At 37.3% G+C, this 16,142-nt stretch overlaps 1 protein-coding gene across 1 annotated transcript in view; it reads left to right on the forward strand.

Moving 5' to 3' along the window:
- AVL9 (AVL9 cell migration associated) overlaps positions 1 to 14,605 on the forward strand; it is a 40,819-nt gene extending 26,214 nt beyond the window's left edge. Inside the window, exons 9-16 of the mRNA XM_030265168.4 lie at positions 102 to 171; positions 562 to 1,109; positions 3,866 to 4,000; positions 4,818 to 5,037; positions 6,450 to 6,567; positions 7,304 to 7,357; positions 9,234 to 9,322; positions 10,164 to 14,605. Coding sequence (XP_030121028.4) covers positions 102 to 171; positions 562 to 1,109; positions 3,866 to 4,000; positions 4,818 to 5,037; positions 6,450 to 6,567; positions 7,304 to 7,357; positions 9,234 to 9,322; positions 10,164 to 10,258 — 1,329 coding nt within the window. The 3' untranslated portion in view covers positions 10,259 to 14,605. The remainder of the gene's footprint in view (positions 1 to 101; positions 172 to 561; positions 1,110 to 3,865; positions 4,001 to 4,817; positions 5,038 to 6,449; positions 6,568 to 7,303; positions 7,358 to 9,233; positions 9,323 to 10,163) is intronic.
- The last annotated feature ends 1,537 nt before the right edge of the window (positions 14,606 to 16,142 follow it).

Below are 16,142 nucleotides of genomic sequence, written 5' to 3' on the forward strand. Positions count from 1 at the left end.
ATGCATAAGTATAATGTTATTTTTCTCATTCTCCCCTCCCTAATTCCCTTTTCTTCTCTTGCATTCTCTCTTCCTCCCATTGCCCTCCCTCCTGCCACCAGGTGCTGTTTTATATTTCTCCTGTAAATAGATTGGTGGGAGCTCTGATGACTGTCTTGTCACTCTTTCCTGGTAAGAAAAGAAGTTTGAACTTCTTTTTATATGTTTTCTGGTGATAACTGAGACACTGTGCTGTCACTTGGAAATCAGCTCATGTGATAATAAAGTTAGGTTGTTATGTTGCCTGAAAAATGGGTGACTTGTGTGCATGTCCAAGTACTATGCACAGACCTCCTAACACTTACTACTTGCACTTTATGGGTTATTTCTTATGCTTAATTAGAGCCACTGGATTTTCTGTATTTCCTGTGGGTAACATAGATGGGGCCCCTGAATAAGTAACACATTCCTGTTGAGTTCCTTAAAGCCCCAAAATATAAACTTTTCCTTCCACATAGGCTCTTAAAAACAAACAAACAAACATAACCCCTAACCTTGCTAATCCTTAGCTGTACTTTCCAGGTATGATTGAACATGGTCTTAGTGACTGCTCACAGTACAGACCGAGAAAGAGCATATCCGAGGATGCTGGCTTGCAGGAAAATACGCCACGATTAGATGACTATGTTTCTGTGTCTGCTGCTGATGCTTCAAATGCAAACTTAGGAATGGGAAAGGGAGACAGGAAGATGGAAGGAGATAATTCTCTGGAAGGTCAAAAAGCAAATGTGCCTTTCTCCCAGGCTGAGAAGACTTGCAATGGAGCTCAGTCCTCCAATGGTACCATGCAGCGCTTGAAAGTTCCTTCCCGTGCTTCTCCAGCATCTTCAGAAAGTGACTGGGAGACCCTGGATCCCAGCATTTTGGAGGAGTCTAATTTGAAAGAAGGAGAACATGAGAATCCAGCATCAGAACAGGCAGGAAATCTTCGCAGCAAAGGCTTGAGCTCTGAAGGCCTTCCCATCACTGTGCAGCCCCAGGCAAACACGGGGCACACGGTGCTTGTTCAAGGACTGGTGTCTGGGTTGGAAGAGGACCAGTATGGGATGCCACTGGCTATTTTTACAAAGGTAAGCATGTTCTTTGTAGCACCTGGTAACTCATAAAGGCTTTTTTTTTTTTTTTTTTTTCCCAGAAGTGGCTAATAATTTTGCTTACTGAAGTCCAGGTGGACAGTAAGGTTCTTCAAAACATGTTAGTATGATCTCTCCTAGGCAGGTGGAAAGGCCTGAGAGGCCTTGCATGCATATTTGCATTCCACTTTCATACCTTTACTTTAATAATATTTGCAATTTTTTTTCAATTTTACATGGTGGTAACCTGCAGTCCACTGTGGTTAATAAATTGTATGTAGCAGAAACTACGGTTTTCTTTTACTCTGAAGAATTTATGATCTAACCTATATAGGGCAAGATGAGAGTACTTGTTTAGATATCTTAATCTAAACAAAGATTCTGAAAGCTCTACCTTTGCTGACACCAAAGTCTGTTTTCCTCTTTTGATTTATATCTATATATGTATTTTTAAATGCATATGTGTATTTATGCACAAAATGTATATATAAATACATATATACACACATAAAAATATATAAGATGAACTTTTACCCTCCTGTCTGTGGTGACTCTTTCTCTGTGTCTCTTTCTCTGTGCATGGTGCTGAGCTGCTGAATTTTAAGCTTGCATTGATGCCTAACTGAACTCCAAGTATTCCAGAATCTCTAAGGACTCTGATAGGCATAGTCAGATAACAAGCAATAGGTCTGATAAGTAAGGCTGGTTAGTAGGGCTAGTTTCCCATAAAAAAACAGGTAAAATGCATCTCTTTTAAAGATACTGCCATTGATAAAAGAAGTTATTTAGTAAATTTCATTGTTTTGTTTTTAATGTAATAAACTTTAAAGTGAACATTTGCCCATAGTAGAAGATTGAACATCAGCAGCTTGAGGAAATAAATCTGAATATTCTAAGTGTTTTTTCTTCCTTTGCAGGGGTTTATTTGCATTTCCTTGCAGAATACTGTATTTTATGATTTTGTTTAAGTTTCTCACTGTAGCTTTCATGGAAATAGTACACTGTGTGGGCCCGAGTCAGCAGCTCAAATGTCATAGCCCTGTATTGCCTCATGTCACCATTAGAAATGCTGTTTCAACAAAGATCTGCATTTGATGTTTGTCCTTATGATCTGTCTAATGTGAACTATTGTATTTTGTCTAGTTCCTTGAAAATACTAGATGGAAAGGAAGGATAAAATAATTGATAAGAGGACCTCCAAGTGCAAACTTTTGTTTGCTGCTATGCTCATCAAATGGAAAAGAATTTTAAGGAAGCTGACAGTTTCTACGTGTTTACCTTCTGTTCCACAAAGGCACTTTTCACTTGAGTTCAGCCAGTGTAATTAAAGCAGAAAAGGCTTTGCATGTCTGAGTTAGCGAAAAATCTAATTCAAAGTTAAGAGTTTTAACCACTTACTGGAAAGTTTACATCTAATTTAGAGCTCTTAACACAGGATTGTTTTATGCCATGCCATGGAAAGACAAATGAATCTGACAAATTTGAATAGGAGGAGGTTTTGCCAGGTGGCATAATATATTATCCAGGTACACCTGAGCATAAGGGAAAATAGTTTGTGGTACTTGTTTTTTTAGTACCAGTTCTGTAAGGTCTAATAGTCATTTCATCCGCACTCTTTTACAAAAGAATACAATACGTTCATGAAAGTAAAAGTTGTACTTACAAATGTGCATTTGTAAACTGACATTTGATACTTTAAATAGTGAAAGATTTCTCAGACTTTGCTACTTCAGTATACAGTAATTAAACCTTCCCTTTCCTGTTTCTTAAGCTGTATTTTTTGAAAACTTTCCCTCTCGAGTTTGTGATTCCTTTGACACAGGCTGTTTGTTTTCAGGGCTTGTCATCTCTAAGGCCATCCCTGTGTCTAATACAACAAAAGGGAGTAGTTATGCTCCTTTCTTCCATATGTTTCCAATTACCACGTACTGGTTGATAAAGAGTGTGCGCTTTTTGTTTCTGTCCAGTGTGCCATTAGCCGTAGTGAATAAATTTGCTTTGGTCTTTATGCAGTTGAGCAGCTGGAATTAGATGTCAGGGGTATGTTGATCCTATGTTTAGAAAGAAATTTACCTACATCTGCCTCTCAATAATCCCTCAATGACTAACTCAAAGCCTTTCTTCAAATGTTTTTGGTTTTTTTTTTTTAATTGGAGTGTAGGATACTAGATTAATTTACAACCCTGAAGTGGCTAAAAAGCACAGTGTGTTACTTTCTGTCCTGCTCCTCCTTAAAGCAGGCTTGTCAAAAATACTTATCAAAAATTGATTGCTATCTCTGGTGTCTGCAAGTCCCCACCCACAAAATGTGGATAGTTGTCTGTAACTTTCCTGCATTATGTGCCTCACAATGACCAGAAGATATCATGTGCACAACCGGAGAGATGAATCCTTATCTCCATTGGCTTCTTGTCTCTGAACTCACCTGAGGCCTTATTCTTGTTGCTTATTATTGCTCTTATACTGCTTAACTCTGTTGCCTTACAAACACATTAAATTCTCGTCCTTTGCTTTAGATTTCCATTTCAATCCTAAGACTGAAATGCAACACCATCTCTTGAAAAATTTAATTCATGTGGAATCTGGTGGCTTCACTTCACAAAAGTCATCTAACAGAGCAACAGATGATTGTGGCCGAAACTGTAATAACCGAGGTTCATCCTGGGTGAAATATGCTGGCTTTTATTAGGAAAACCTCTGAATCCAGGCAGTTTTTTTTAATGTTATTTCTCGGAATGTCTCTGTTGCTCCAGGGGTACCTTTGTTTGCCGTACATGGCGCTGCAGCAGCATCATCTCCTGTCGGATGTGACAGTCCGCGGCTTTGTTGCAGGGGCTACCAATATCCTGTTCCGTCAACAGAAACACCTGAGTGATGCAATTGTGGAAGTATGGATCATTGCATTTGAGCTGGGTGGAAAGCTGGGGGGGAGCTGAGGTTCTGTTTTAAATGTGGCGGGAGCTGAGGTTCTGTTTTAAATGTAGCTTTGCAGTTTCACATGCGTGCTTGAATTTTGAATTCCTTCCATATGAAATAAATTCTCAGCTGCAGAAGTTTGTTAAATTTCTATGATTTGAGAGGACAGGATTAGATAGGCTGTGCAAAACTGTTGTCCATATTTTTATATGTATCTGATATCTGAATTTGCAAGGTATTTGTTAGTTTTTTTTTTTTTCTGGTGATGTAATTTAATTTTTCATATCATGGGTTTTTCCATGGCTTTTTACTGAGGTCTTCAAAAATAAGTGCTTGCAGATGAGAATCAGATGCAGGTACTGCTTTGACTTATATCTGATTTAATCAAGAGGGTAAAAACACAGTATCTAAAACACCTACTATGTCACTTCTAGCAAATAGACACAACTATATAATCAGCATCTGGTAATCTAAGATGGTTCCACATACGTAGTCACATTAATAAATAGAGGTGATAATCAAAAAGCACCATACTTCCCCTGCCAAACCTTCTGCCAAAGCCTGTCAAATAAGCAGCTTTTACTGTGTGCCAGGGAAATGATTGAATTCTGGATGAATCAGAGCAGTATCTGACTTTCTGAGAACAGTTAGTTCATTGTTTCTTTGGCCATTTGTTTCTTCTTGACATTTTGGGGGAATGAGGGTTTAGATTTAGGCAGCAATATGTAGTAAGTTTGTATAAGCAATTTTATTTAGGTGAATGTTTACCCTTGGAATTATTTCAAACAGATAGAAGATGCTCATGTGCAAATCCACGATCCAGAACTCCGTAAGATCCTGAACCCAACAACTGCTGACCTAAGATTTTCAGATTACTTGGTGAAGCATGTAACTGAGAACAGAGATGATGTGTTCCTTGATGGCACTGGATGGGAAGGAGGAGATGAGTGGATCAGGGCTCAGTTCAGTGCTTATCTTCATGCATTGCTTGCTGCCGTGCTGCAACCAGGTAGAACATCCCTTGTCTAGGGATGGAGATAAGGGTGGACATGTCAAGCGTTTGCTCTGTTGCTGCTGATGCACGGTCTGTCAGCAGATCTCCTTCTGCCTGGAGTTTCATTTTAGGCCACTTTTTTTGTCTTTGGCTATCCTTGTTATTTCTTGACAAGCTTGTTATTAATCCTTAATTCACAGTCTTACAGACACTTTCTTATAAGAATGTCTTCTTTTCCTTGATTGAATTAAGTTTTCTTCATAAGTAGAAGCAGCTGAAACCTGTATGTGAAGAGATTTACAAATCCGAGTGTCTTCTAGACTGTGTTGCAACTTGAAGTTAATTTTGGGAAACTAAACTATTTGGATTCAAGGAGACACGAAGTTAAGCGTCTGTCTTCAGGAAGTTTTGCTAGACTGTTCCAGCTCTTTTCTTTCTTACCATGGTCCTAAGTAGGGATTCAAATATGTGAAAAGTGTAATCTACAGGCTTTATAAGCTTTTGTTTCCTGGAGCTCAAAATTTTTGGCTTTACCTCAGAAGGAATTCTCTACCATTTGTGTGAATTCCAACCCTTTGTGTGAATATAAATAAAAGAATCAGTGAATTTTATTTGTGGAAAATGTTTAATTTGCCCTGTGCTCACCCTGTTAACTTCATTCTCATAATGATTTTTCCTATTCACACCGATTAAATTCAGATTTTTTTTTTTTTTTTTTTTTTTTTTTTGTGGTATATGTGAGAGAACACAGGATTGATAACCTGATTTTAAAGTCTGGATGATGCCAAGTTCTTGTCCTGACAAAATTAATTATTTTAAGAAGCTTACCAGATTGATATGAAATATCAGGGTTTTGTGGGAACTGATACTACTTCACTGGTTGTTGAATTATTTCCTGTACTCTCCAGTGTTTTAAAGGCGTTGTTGTTATGATAAGTTAATTCCACAGTATTTTCTATCGCAATTTTGGAATGAATTTGGGAGTTAGTAGATTTGAATGAGTAATAACAGTACAGCAAAACCCAGTGTATCTGACCAAGACCAGTGCAAACTGTGCTTTTGTTCTTGGTTGCTATGTGGCCATTCTTTTCCCTTTCCTGTCATTGCCCAGAGAAAAAGTCAAGAGACATATATTTGGATTTTTTTTTTCCCCAGTTGAGCTCTTGGAGCTTTATAAATGAATTAAAAATAAGAAAAGTGATTTTTAGCTTTTCTCTCCCCCTCTTGTCCTGGTACTGTATATTTTGACACTTTAAAATAAAAATAAACCATTTTTGAAGTACCCAGGTTTTAGTACTGGAGTTTTAATTGTTATGGACTTGATAAGACCCTGGAAAAAGAATTTTTTTCTTACAAGAAAAAAGGTAATTTGCTGTGTAATTATTAAATATCTAATGAATTTCTTCAAATTCTCTTTAATTTATCAGACAATGAAAAGATTTTGTCAGACTTTGGAACAGGATTTGTAACAGCCTGGAAAAATACCCACAACTACAGAGTATGGAATAGCAATAAGCATCCAGCTCTTGCGAAGGTAAATTCTAGGTAAGGAAACTTTGTAGTATTTATTCTAATTCTAGGCAGTAGTTTTTTGAAGAAAAACATATCCAGAGTCAGGAGAAGTGAAACTTGTTCAAGTCGATTGTCAGCTGTCCCCAGCTACAGAAAGTTTGTAATTCCTCAGGAATTGTCCTCAGATGGTTCTGCTTTGTATTAATTGCTTCCAGGTGTGCAGGGAGTAGCTGTGTCCAAGGTTGCCACTGCTGGGATAGAGGGGAGCTGACTGTTCTGTGTGTATTTTCACTGAAAGATTTGACAGTGCCAGGCTTGGTACCACTGTTGGCTGTGCATGTGTTCTGTTTAGTGGGGGTTATTACTCTGCTGCAGGGGGTTCTGTTTGCTTTTACTTTGTCAGTTGCTGTAGTGTGAAAAAGGTTTTTCCTTAGAGCTACAAAGCTCTTTTGGTCTGCTTAAGGGATGTTTTCTATTTGCCATGTGCTGCTGGAAGGAGGTGCTTTTTACTTAGTGAGAAAAGGTTGTTAATATCTCATCTGTAAATAGAAGGCACCTTTCAGGTAGCTCATAAGAAATCTGTCATTGAATAGTCACTGCAGCCCAGGCTTCTGCAAAGTGATAAAGTAGTATATGTGTACAGTATTTTTTAAACTTCCTTTTTTTTTTTTGGTAAGTTACAGAGGGAAATACAGCTAGTAATTGTGTGATACAGATTCATCGTGAAAAAGAAAATTAATGTTTTCTTGGGTTTTTCCTCTTCTTCTAGCCATCCATTCCAGGGACAGTACTCTGTATCAGATGTTAAGTTAAGGTTATCACAGTAAGTACATGATACTTTGATTCATATTTTTAGAAGTGTGGTCAAATTTCAATAACTGCATAACTATTGCTATAATAAACTCAACAAGATTAGGATTCAAATTGGCCATCTTCATGAAACTACACTCAAAAGTTCTGTTGCAAAACAGCACCACATCTAAAAATGAAATAAATACAAATGTTTTAAAAAAGGCATATGCACTATTTTGTGTTGGACTTCACATAATACAGCCTTGATTTTTAGCATTGTAATTATAAGGCTTTTGTACATCTACTTTTAATTTGTCAGCTAAAGCTGTTAAAACTTCCATCAGTGATTTGACTTTAGGTATTATTATTAGGAGAAAATGTGTTTTGGTTTTTTTTTTCTTTCTCATTAGCTGGTTTTTAATACAGCATTGTTCTAAAACTCAGTTCACTGTATGCATAGTGACATGTGGCTTAGTTCCTTCAATTTACAAATTTCAAATGAGTTTTGCATAGTCTTACTTTGCCAGACTCAGCTGAATTTTAAGTTGATCTCAACTGCTGCCTTTAAAATTCAAGTCTACAAGTCAGTGATGCTTGTTTTTCCATAGCTGTTAAGCTCTAACTGAAGCCAGAAATCAGGCTGGGGTTTATGCACCAGGCAAAGTGGACTTTTTTCTCACTTAGCTCTGCTGACCATAAAAAAAAACCCAGTCTCTCTCTCTTTTTTATTAATGGATGATCTTTCTACTAAGTATTAATTTGAAAGCTCTGGAGGTGTCTGTAACGTTGGCCTGTTTTTGTCCCCTTGTTTGAAAGGGGACAAAACTCTTACTAATTCTTCTGGGTAGTGTAACATCAGTGTAAAAAGACCAGTAGTTCTTAGTGTGCTTCTAATAATAAGTATTTTTACAACACTGCCTTTATTCTGCAGGTGGGATTTTGATACCAGAGCCTCATCAAAATTACTTGCCTTTGTAAACTGAGCCTAGACTTGGTTTTGGTGTATTCTGTTTTTTCTGCTTTTTCCATCTACACTGAAGATTTTGAAAATGGGAAAAGAATGTGGCATGATGTGTTGTTAAGTTTCATATTAATGGGTTTGCAAAGCCTGAAATGTGGACTTGAAAGTTTCAATTCAAAACTAAATGAGATTTTATTTTTAAGTGATTACATTTGTGCAATAGAACTGATCGCTTTTGTGCTTTTCTTTCCAAATGATAATAATGTCTGTCATTTTCTTGCAATTATTTAACAAAATAATGAGTGTAAACTGTCCTTGATCAAAAATTTAATCTTGTACAAAGATACAAAGTAAGCTTTATCTAGAAAAAAAGGACTGATCAGTTACACTTGCTGTTCTATTTAAAGGTTATGTATTAGGGTTGAGAATTTCCAAAACTACTGAAAATAGGACTTTGTAATTTTCATCATAAATGCATTTTGGTAAATGTTTAGAAAAAATTGATTGAGCATTGGAACGGACTGTCTAGGGAGGTAGTGAAGTCACTGTCCCTGGAGATGTTTAAGTAAAGACTGGATGTGTCATTCAGGTCTGGTTGGCAGGGTGGTGTTCAGGTGTTCAATCCTGGGTTGGATTCCATGATCTCAAAGGTCTTTTCCAACCCAGTGGAGTGTGTGAAAGGTTTAAAGTGTGCTGTGTAAGAATGAACCATTGGGTGTTTTGATTTCCTGTCCTGCTGGCAGCATCTTTTCATCCTCTGAGGAGCTTACCCAACTGATCTCTGGATAAGATGGATGCAGGAGTTGGGCTTGACCATATATGTGAAATATATATATGTATGCTGTGTAAATCGGTGTGTAATTATACATACTTTAACTAGTTTATTTATACCTGAGAGTAATGATAAGTCAGTCAACTAACAGTCTTCAGTATCTTTCTTGTTCAGTTCAGTGCAAAACAGTGAACGTGGAAAGAAGATTGGAAATGTGATGGTTTCTACCAGCCGGAATGTGGTACAAACAGGAAAAGCTGTAGGTAAGAAATCTTATTTAAAATCAGTTGACATCTATGCTAGATCTTTTTTGAAGAAGCATCCTATTTCTCAGTTGTATTTTGTTTTAGTCCATTGTGCTTTATGACACGTACAAATGAGAGCAACATTTTGAAGGGTGCAGCTGCTGATTGAAGCCCCATATATTGTGTAATAGCAGAAAGAGAAGCAGCTAGATAAAAAAATTAGTGTACATCCCTTTTCCAGTGTGGCCTGGAGGTGAATATGGGAAGAGAGATGTTCAGGTAAGAGATTCCATGTAATCTGGTAAATACTTTGACCACCATCTGCATTGAGTTATTCTCAACTTTGATATCACTTTGACTGAAACTGTCCAAAGCTGGTTGAGATCAGAAAAAGTCCTTGTGTCAGTTTTCTGCAGATTTCACAGCAGTCTGTAACTTTCTGGAAGAGCAATTGTTGCACTTGAACAGGGGCATCATCACATTGTCATCTTGCAGTGTGAGTTAATGGGAGTTTATCCATTAACGGGTCTGATAGTTGTTTGGCAATAGCTGTGCCAAAAATTGTTTGACTTTCTCTTTTACTCTGTTGGAGTCTGTCTTTTCTTTTTGCTGTGGTGCACTCTGGTCAGGAGCGCCTTTCAGCCCAAAGTCTACCAAGCCTTCTCAGGCAAAGGACACCATAAGCCATTTCTGCTGATCTGCTGTGTTGAAGTTCTTCAAATATTATCTGGCACAGACTCTGGAATTAGATTTTAAATCCCAAATTGGACAACTTATTGAGTAATTTTTGAAAAAATACTTCTTTGTAGCAACTCAGTAAAGATAACACTTTGCTATTGATCTTTGTTTTGTGTTGCAGGTCAGTCTGTTGGAGGAGCCTTCACAAGTGCAAAATCAGCAATGTCATCATGGTTTTCCACTTTCACACACTCAACCCAAAGTCTTGGTGACTAAATGCTGGTTTGGCAGAATGCTGCTGACTATTTCAGGTGCAATCTTTCTTTGAGCTGTAAAAAGGCCACTCCAAAATGTAGGAGTGGAGATGACCTACCCAGGACCAAAATAAGGTATTTGTTGCTTGCAAGCAGATGTGGAATGTTATTATTCACTTTCCCTAGAGTACAGAAGAATGGTGAGTGTCACCATACAATGGGATGGCATTTGCAATGTATTGGTTATTTAAAGTAACTACTTCTCTTTAAAACTGAGCCTTTATAAAGACATTAGCAAACGGGGCTTGTTGCAAGCCAAATGTGTTTGACTTTAGATTTGTACATTTTCTTGGATGTTGAAGATATTTATGTAAAGTAGTTCTATTTTTCAATCCAGATAGCCAAATATTTGTGAATTCTTGTTAGAAATAAGCAGACTGTAAATAATAATTCCTCTTTTAGGTTGGATTTGGGAGACTCTCTGCAACCCTTAAAGGGTGGAACTTTCATGCTTTTACCTGCAAATTAAAATCAACAAGGTGCAGAGTAAGACTGTGGCTGACAAGAGGTTTTTTTTCCTCTGTCCCCTGTATCCATGTAGAGTTGTTTGGATGGATGAATCTCTCTGGCTCTCTTTGTGTCTCCAAATCTGTGTAACAGTTGCAAAATCAGTAAGCCTTCATACCTTTGTGTATGTTTTGGCTGAGCTTTTCCCCTGGAACATGAATGGGATTCTAGTTGGAGATACCTCTTTAGAGAAAGAATTACCAAGCATTTCTCCCAAACTGGGATTGGATCATAGATAGTTTTGTAAGTTAGGATGTAACTACAACATAATTTAGTTGCATACATATGAATATGAAGTACTAAACCCACCCAAAGCTAGCACAGTAGCAAACTCTGTGTGGGTTGCCCCCCCCCCCCCCGCCCCAGTAAAGTTACAAGGACTCTTCCAAATGAAAATCAGCTATGTGGATTTTCTGTGTTGACTCAGGGAATGTACTATTTGGATAATTGCTTTTTTCATAAGGAAAGTAACACTAGAATTGAGAGTAATTAGAACAGCTCAGTTAGCATCCTTGTGTGAAGAAATATAATAGTTTATTTGAAAAGATGTGGCATAATGCTGTATTTCCTATGTAACATGCATGTGGTGGTTTCTGTATGCAAGCGTATTGCACTTCCTACATTTCTTGCTTCCAAGGGAGATTATGTCCTTTTTTCTTGCAATGTGTGTGCCTCTAGATGCCTTCTGATATCCCCACCATGTTGTTCTTAACATTTTCTGCATTACATTATCCAGTGTTCCAACTTTCTGTACCAAAAGGCTCTTAGTTTATTGCCTCATCAGTATCTATCAGCATTTTGCCATGTTCTTTTCTGGGGCCAAGATCTGTAGTAATGGTTGTATTTCCTATTCCTCAAATAAAATGCAGCAGCTGCACAAAAGATAAACCAGAAGGCTCGAATGTTTTTAGGAAATTATGTTTTAATTCCTTTTATGAATTTGTAAAGTTAATAGAAAAGCCACACTTGCATCACATTTGTCACTGTCCAGCAACTTGGTTGTCAGTTTTTTTGCTTCAGTAATTTGAAAAGATGGGATCTGATTTAAAGCCTTCTTTCATTTTTTTTTTCCAGGACAGACTAATAGAATGACTGTGAAAACATAAAGGCAAACAGACAGTTTGAGTAGTTTGATTTGAGAAGGGCAAAAAACGCCCCTAAAGCTCCACTAATTTATTGCTTCTGACACACAAGTAAGATGTATCTATCAAAATGTAGATTGCTCCTAGTCTCTGTGTGTCTTTGTATCTTTCCTCAAACTTCTATTTTATTCCACAACTCTGTAATAGACATTTCTATCTTTTTAAAGACTAGATATTACTTTATATGCAGTGAATTAAGACAGGAGCTGGTTATTCATGGTGTGTCTAAAGCTTTCTAAATCAGCATGCAGATAAGAAAATAAACACTTGCTTTTTTGAAATGACTAACATATTATCTGCCCTCTGGGATTTAAGTGGTCACAGTCCATGTTCTAATGAAGACTGAAGAAAGGTGCATAAAGGATTTAATCACCTATAAAATTGACTCCAGCAACTTAAGGCATACCTAGGTAGATTTAGGCTGAGGAGCTCACAATGGTGAGTTCTAGAAGCCAGGCAAGTGGTTGGTATTTTCATGTACAAGCTGTAGAAGCAGGACCTTCAAGGATCCCTTTTCAGTATCCTTGTCTTTGTAACCTCCTCACCTGAGTTTTCTGAGTTCTCAAATGCCCCAAATTTATATGGCAAATTTATTAGCTCTCTGCGTTCCCCTTATTCCCACAGGTTCCCTTGCTGGTCTAGGGGTATTAAAAAGCTGATCTTTTTTTGTTTGTTTTGTTTCCTGGTGGATTAATCTGAAGAAAGACAGAATGAGGTGCCCTCATTGGCTGCTTGTTGTTTTGTATAGTGATTCTGTTGTGATACTTCACAATTTTTCTCTTATGGGCAAGAAGACCAGACAGATCTTTCTCTGCAGCCTTTTTCTCACTGTCCCAGCTGTCTCTGTTGTGGAACCAAACATACAACCTGATTGAGAGTATTTTCCTTTTGTCACAAATGACAGAATAAAAAACTTACATTACTTTTCATTCTTTTTAAGAACTGGCACCCGGCTAGCAAGTTGGACTCAGATTTAAACTCATATTTAAAGAGTGATTATGACTCAATGAGTGGGTGGAGATTAAGTGATCTTCATAATTAGTTGTCTTCATTAACATCTACATATGCTCTCCAACATTTGCTTAAGCTTACTTTTGGGCTGTAGGTAGGCATGCAGCCACTGGGGTTCTAAGCCCATATAGTTCTCGTAACTTAATGCCTGTAACCTCTTTAATTAAATCCAATGCAAATGCAAGTTATTTTCCTCTCTTCTGCTTTAATATTTCCAGTGCAGGCATTGTTAATTATTCAGGAAGGTTTAGGCAGTCGACTTCCATTTCAAGAGCCCTGACATCTATTTCTGCACTGTAAGAAACAATGGGTCCTAAGTGAATTAGTGATAGTGCCTCTAGTCAGTCAGCTGTGAAGATATTGTTACAGCTCTGTCCTGATTTGATGTTGCAAAGGTATTTCTGGCTGTCAGCATGCAGCACGCACTGACTTACAGGTAACACAATAGCACATCTCTCAACTTTCTCTCATCACAGGCGTCAACCTCAGCATTTTTGTATGTGCCAGCATTTGAGGAACTGCCTGTTGAGCATAGAAATGAGATGTAAGTCCCCAAACCCCACAAGACTTAAGTGTTACTGACCTTATATTTCATCTGACTGAAGTGTTCAGCATCTTTCATCAGTCATTTTCATGTCATAACCTTAATTCCTGTACACATCTCACACCAGTTTCCTCAATGTCACAATTTAATTAGCATTTTTAGGTCAGTGTTCTGGTACATTGCACTTGTTTGTACTTCTGTTTTAAGAACCTTTGTAATTAAATATAATATTTTGCCTAAACAAGCTTCTGATTTCCATACAAATTATTACTAAGCAGAGAAACTTATATGGCTGTATTTAATTGTAAAAGTGAAGGTGTGAATGCAGTTTTTAAACATAGGAACTACTGCTTGATAATTGAACATACAAGTAATGTATTTGATTTTTCCTGTGCTGCTTGAAAAATAAAATACATCCAGACTGTTTAAAGTTCCATCTGCTCAGTAAGCTCTATTATTTTAATAAATTAATTCCACCAGAAGACACTTGCAGACATCTGGTTTTGATACTGGTAGCTGCTTGTAATTCACTGGCAGTATTTCTGAAATTTGTCTTCCATTCAAACTGATTATGGATGCTGCTTTTTGCAAATTTAGGACAAAATGATGCTCTAGAGGGACTTTTTATTCCCTGTGGGGTGCTGCTTCTTGTGGATTGATTGAAGTCCTCAGGAGGTCACAGACCTCTCTTACATCAGTAAGAATTTCAAGTACAACTAAAATTTTGGTATAGTTTTATCTTCAAAGTAACTTGTAGTTTCTGTGGATTGTGACATCTGGTCAAAATCAAGATGCTGTGTAAATTAATTGCTACACATCCAGTTCTCTGCCATAAGGAGCTGTTTTGAAATTTCAGAACTTCTGCTGCAGCTGTCACTGTACCTGTCCAAGAATGATTTGGTAAATTTGTTAAGGTTTTTCCTACAGTGTGCAAGTAGTTGTCCAAATACACTGAAAGATAAATTTACATCATGCTTTTTATGCAGTGCAGTTTCACTTTCTTGCAGGTATTTGGTTTTCATTAAAAAGGGCAACATAGAGATTATTCATTAAAGGGAGAAACACTACATTATTGTATTATAATTAAAGATGTATGAAAAATTGCTTCCTGGTGTTTTGAGTCTTTAATGCTATATTAGAGAAGTCAAAGCAGGCACAGAGCTTTACTTCTGTGATGTTTCTGGTCTTGACCCCATTCTTTAACAAACATCAGAAGCAGGGTTTGAATTCATAAAAAATAGGGAAATTACTTCTGTCAGTTAAATAGTGACCCTTACTCAGATTACCTTATTCTCTGCAAATTGACATCATGTGTGCATAACATCTGTACACAGGTGGCTCAGTCTCAGCCGGGATGGAATTTGGAACTTTAGCTGTCTTGTGTCAAAATTGTTGGATCATACATTGCTCCTCTTGTAATAATACTTCAAAATTAACTGATCAAATAAGGTGGCATTTTTTTTTTTGCTTCCACCCCTGAATATATTGACTGTTATTGATGAAAGCACTGTTACTGTTTACCTTAATAAGTAGCAGAGAATACCTACAAAATCTTTTCTTTTGTCTGAATCCAAATCACCATTAATGTGGCATTGCTTTCTGGATCAGGTAAGCATAATCAAGCAAGAATGTTTAGACTGAAGGAAGAAAAGTTATTTGAGGTGAAGGCAGATGTACAGCTGTCATCTTGTCTTAAAAACAATATGGGAAATAACATCACTTGCATACTATATGAAATAGATGGAAAACACTGGAGAAGGGAACTCGGTTGATCTCTCATGTCTGAAGAAATGCACACAGAAACACAGTGGAGAATTTAAAAGTCCAGGCATACCAGAAAGTGGCAAAAAATAACATACTGCCTAATATGCTGCTGTGAAAAATTTGTGTGTATATGGATTTTTGGTTACTGACTTAGCTGCTGTGAAAAATTTGTGTGTATATGGATTTTGCCATGTGCCAAAAAGCTGGCTGAAGCATATGTCAGCTCTTCGGACTCCTCTGGGTTTATAAGCTCTGTAAGAGCTCTGCCTTGCTGAATTGTACGCATGAGAAATGTTGTAGGAAGGAGGTATTTTAAATACTTCTGAAAGTGGAACTAAACAGAACTTTGTGTGGCTAATGTTAAGCATGAAGTGGAAAGAAACTGGTTTTATGGGTGAGCCTGGTTGAAGGCCTGCCTAAATTATGGTTCCTTTCATGTAGGAATTCAGAGCTATAAACAGAAAACAACTGGAAGGTAGCTGGAAATGGGAAACAAAGGAGGAAAAACTCTCCTGCCTAATAAGTTCAGTGGTCTGCAGGTTTGTCCCCGGATGTGCCTTAGCTCTACTGCAATGTGGCAGGTACTTCTGCATCTTAACAGAGGCATTGAGAAGTGAAATGAGAAATACTGTGGAAAAACAGTAGTGCTTTAAATCCTGAAATAATCTCTAAAATGTTGTCAAATTATTTTCCACCCAAATTTAACTGTCCATCTGAGCCCGGTCTCTGCAAAGCTTAGCACAATTCACTGTCACAGATATGATTGATTCTTTACAACAAAAATTAAACTTGCAATTATGTATGTGTTTTAACAACTGCAAAAAATTATTGAATGCATTAATAATTAGCAGAGGCCAGATTGCATCTTTTATAACTTT

This window comes from Taeniopygia guttata, chromosome 2 (assembly GCF_048771995.1).
Source record: "Taeniopygia guttata chromosome 2, bTaeGut7.mat, whole genome shotgun sequence".
Lineage (NCBI taxonomy): Eukaryota > Metazoa > Chordata > Aves > Passeriformes > Estrildidae > Taeniopygia > Taeniopygia guttata.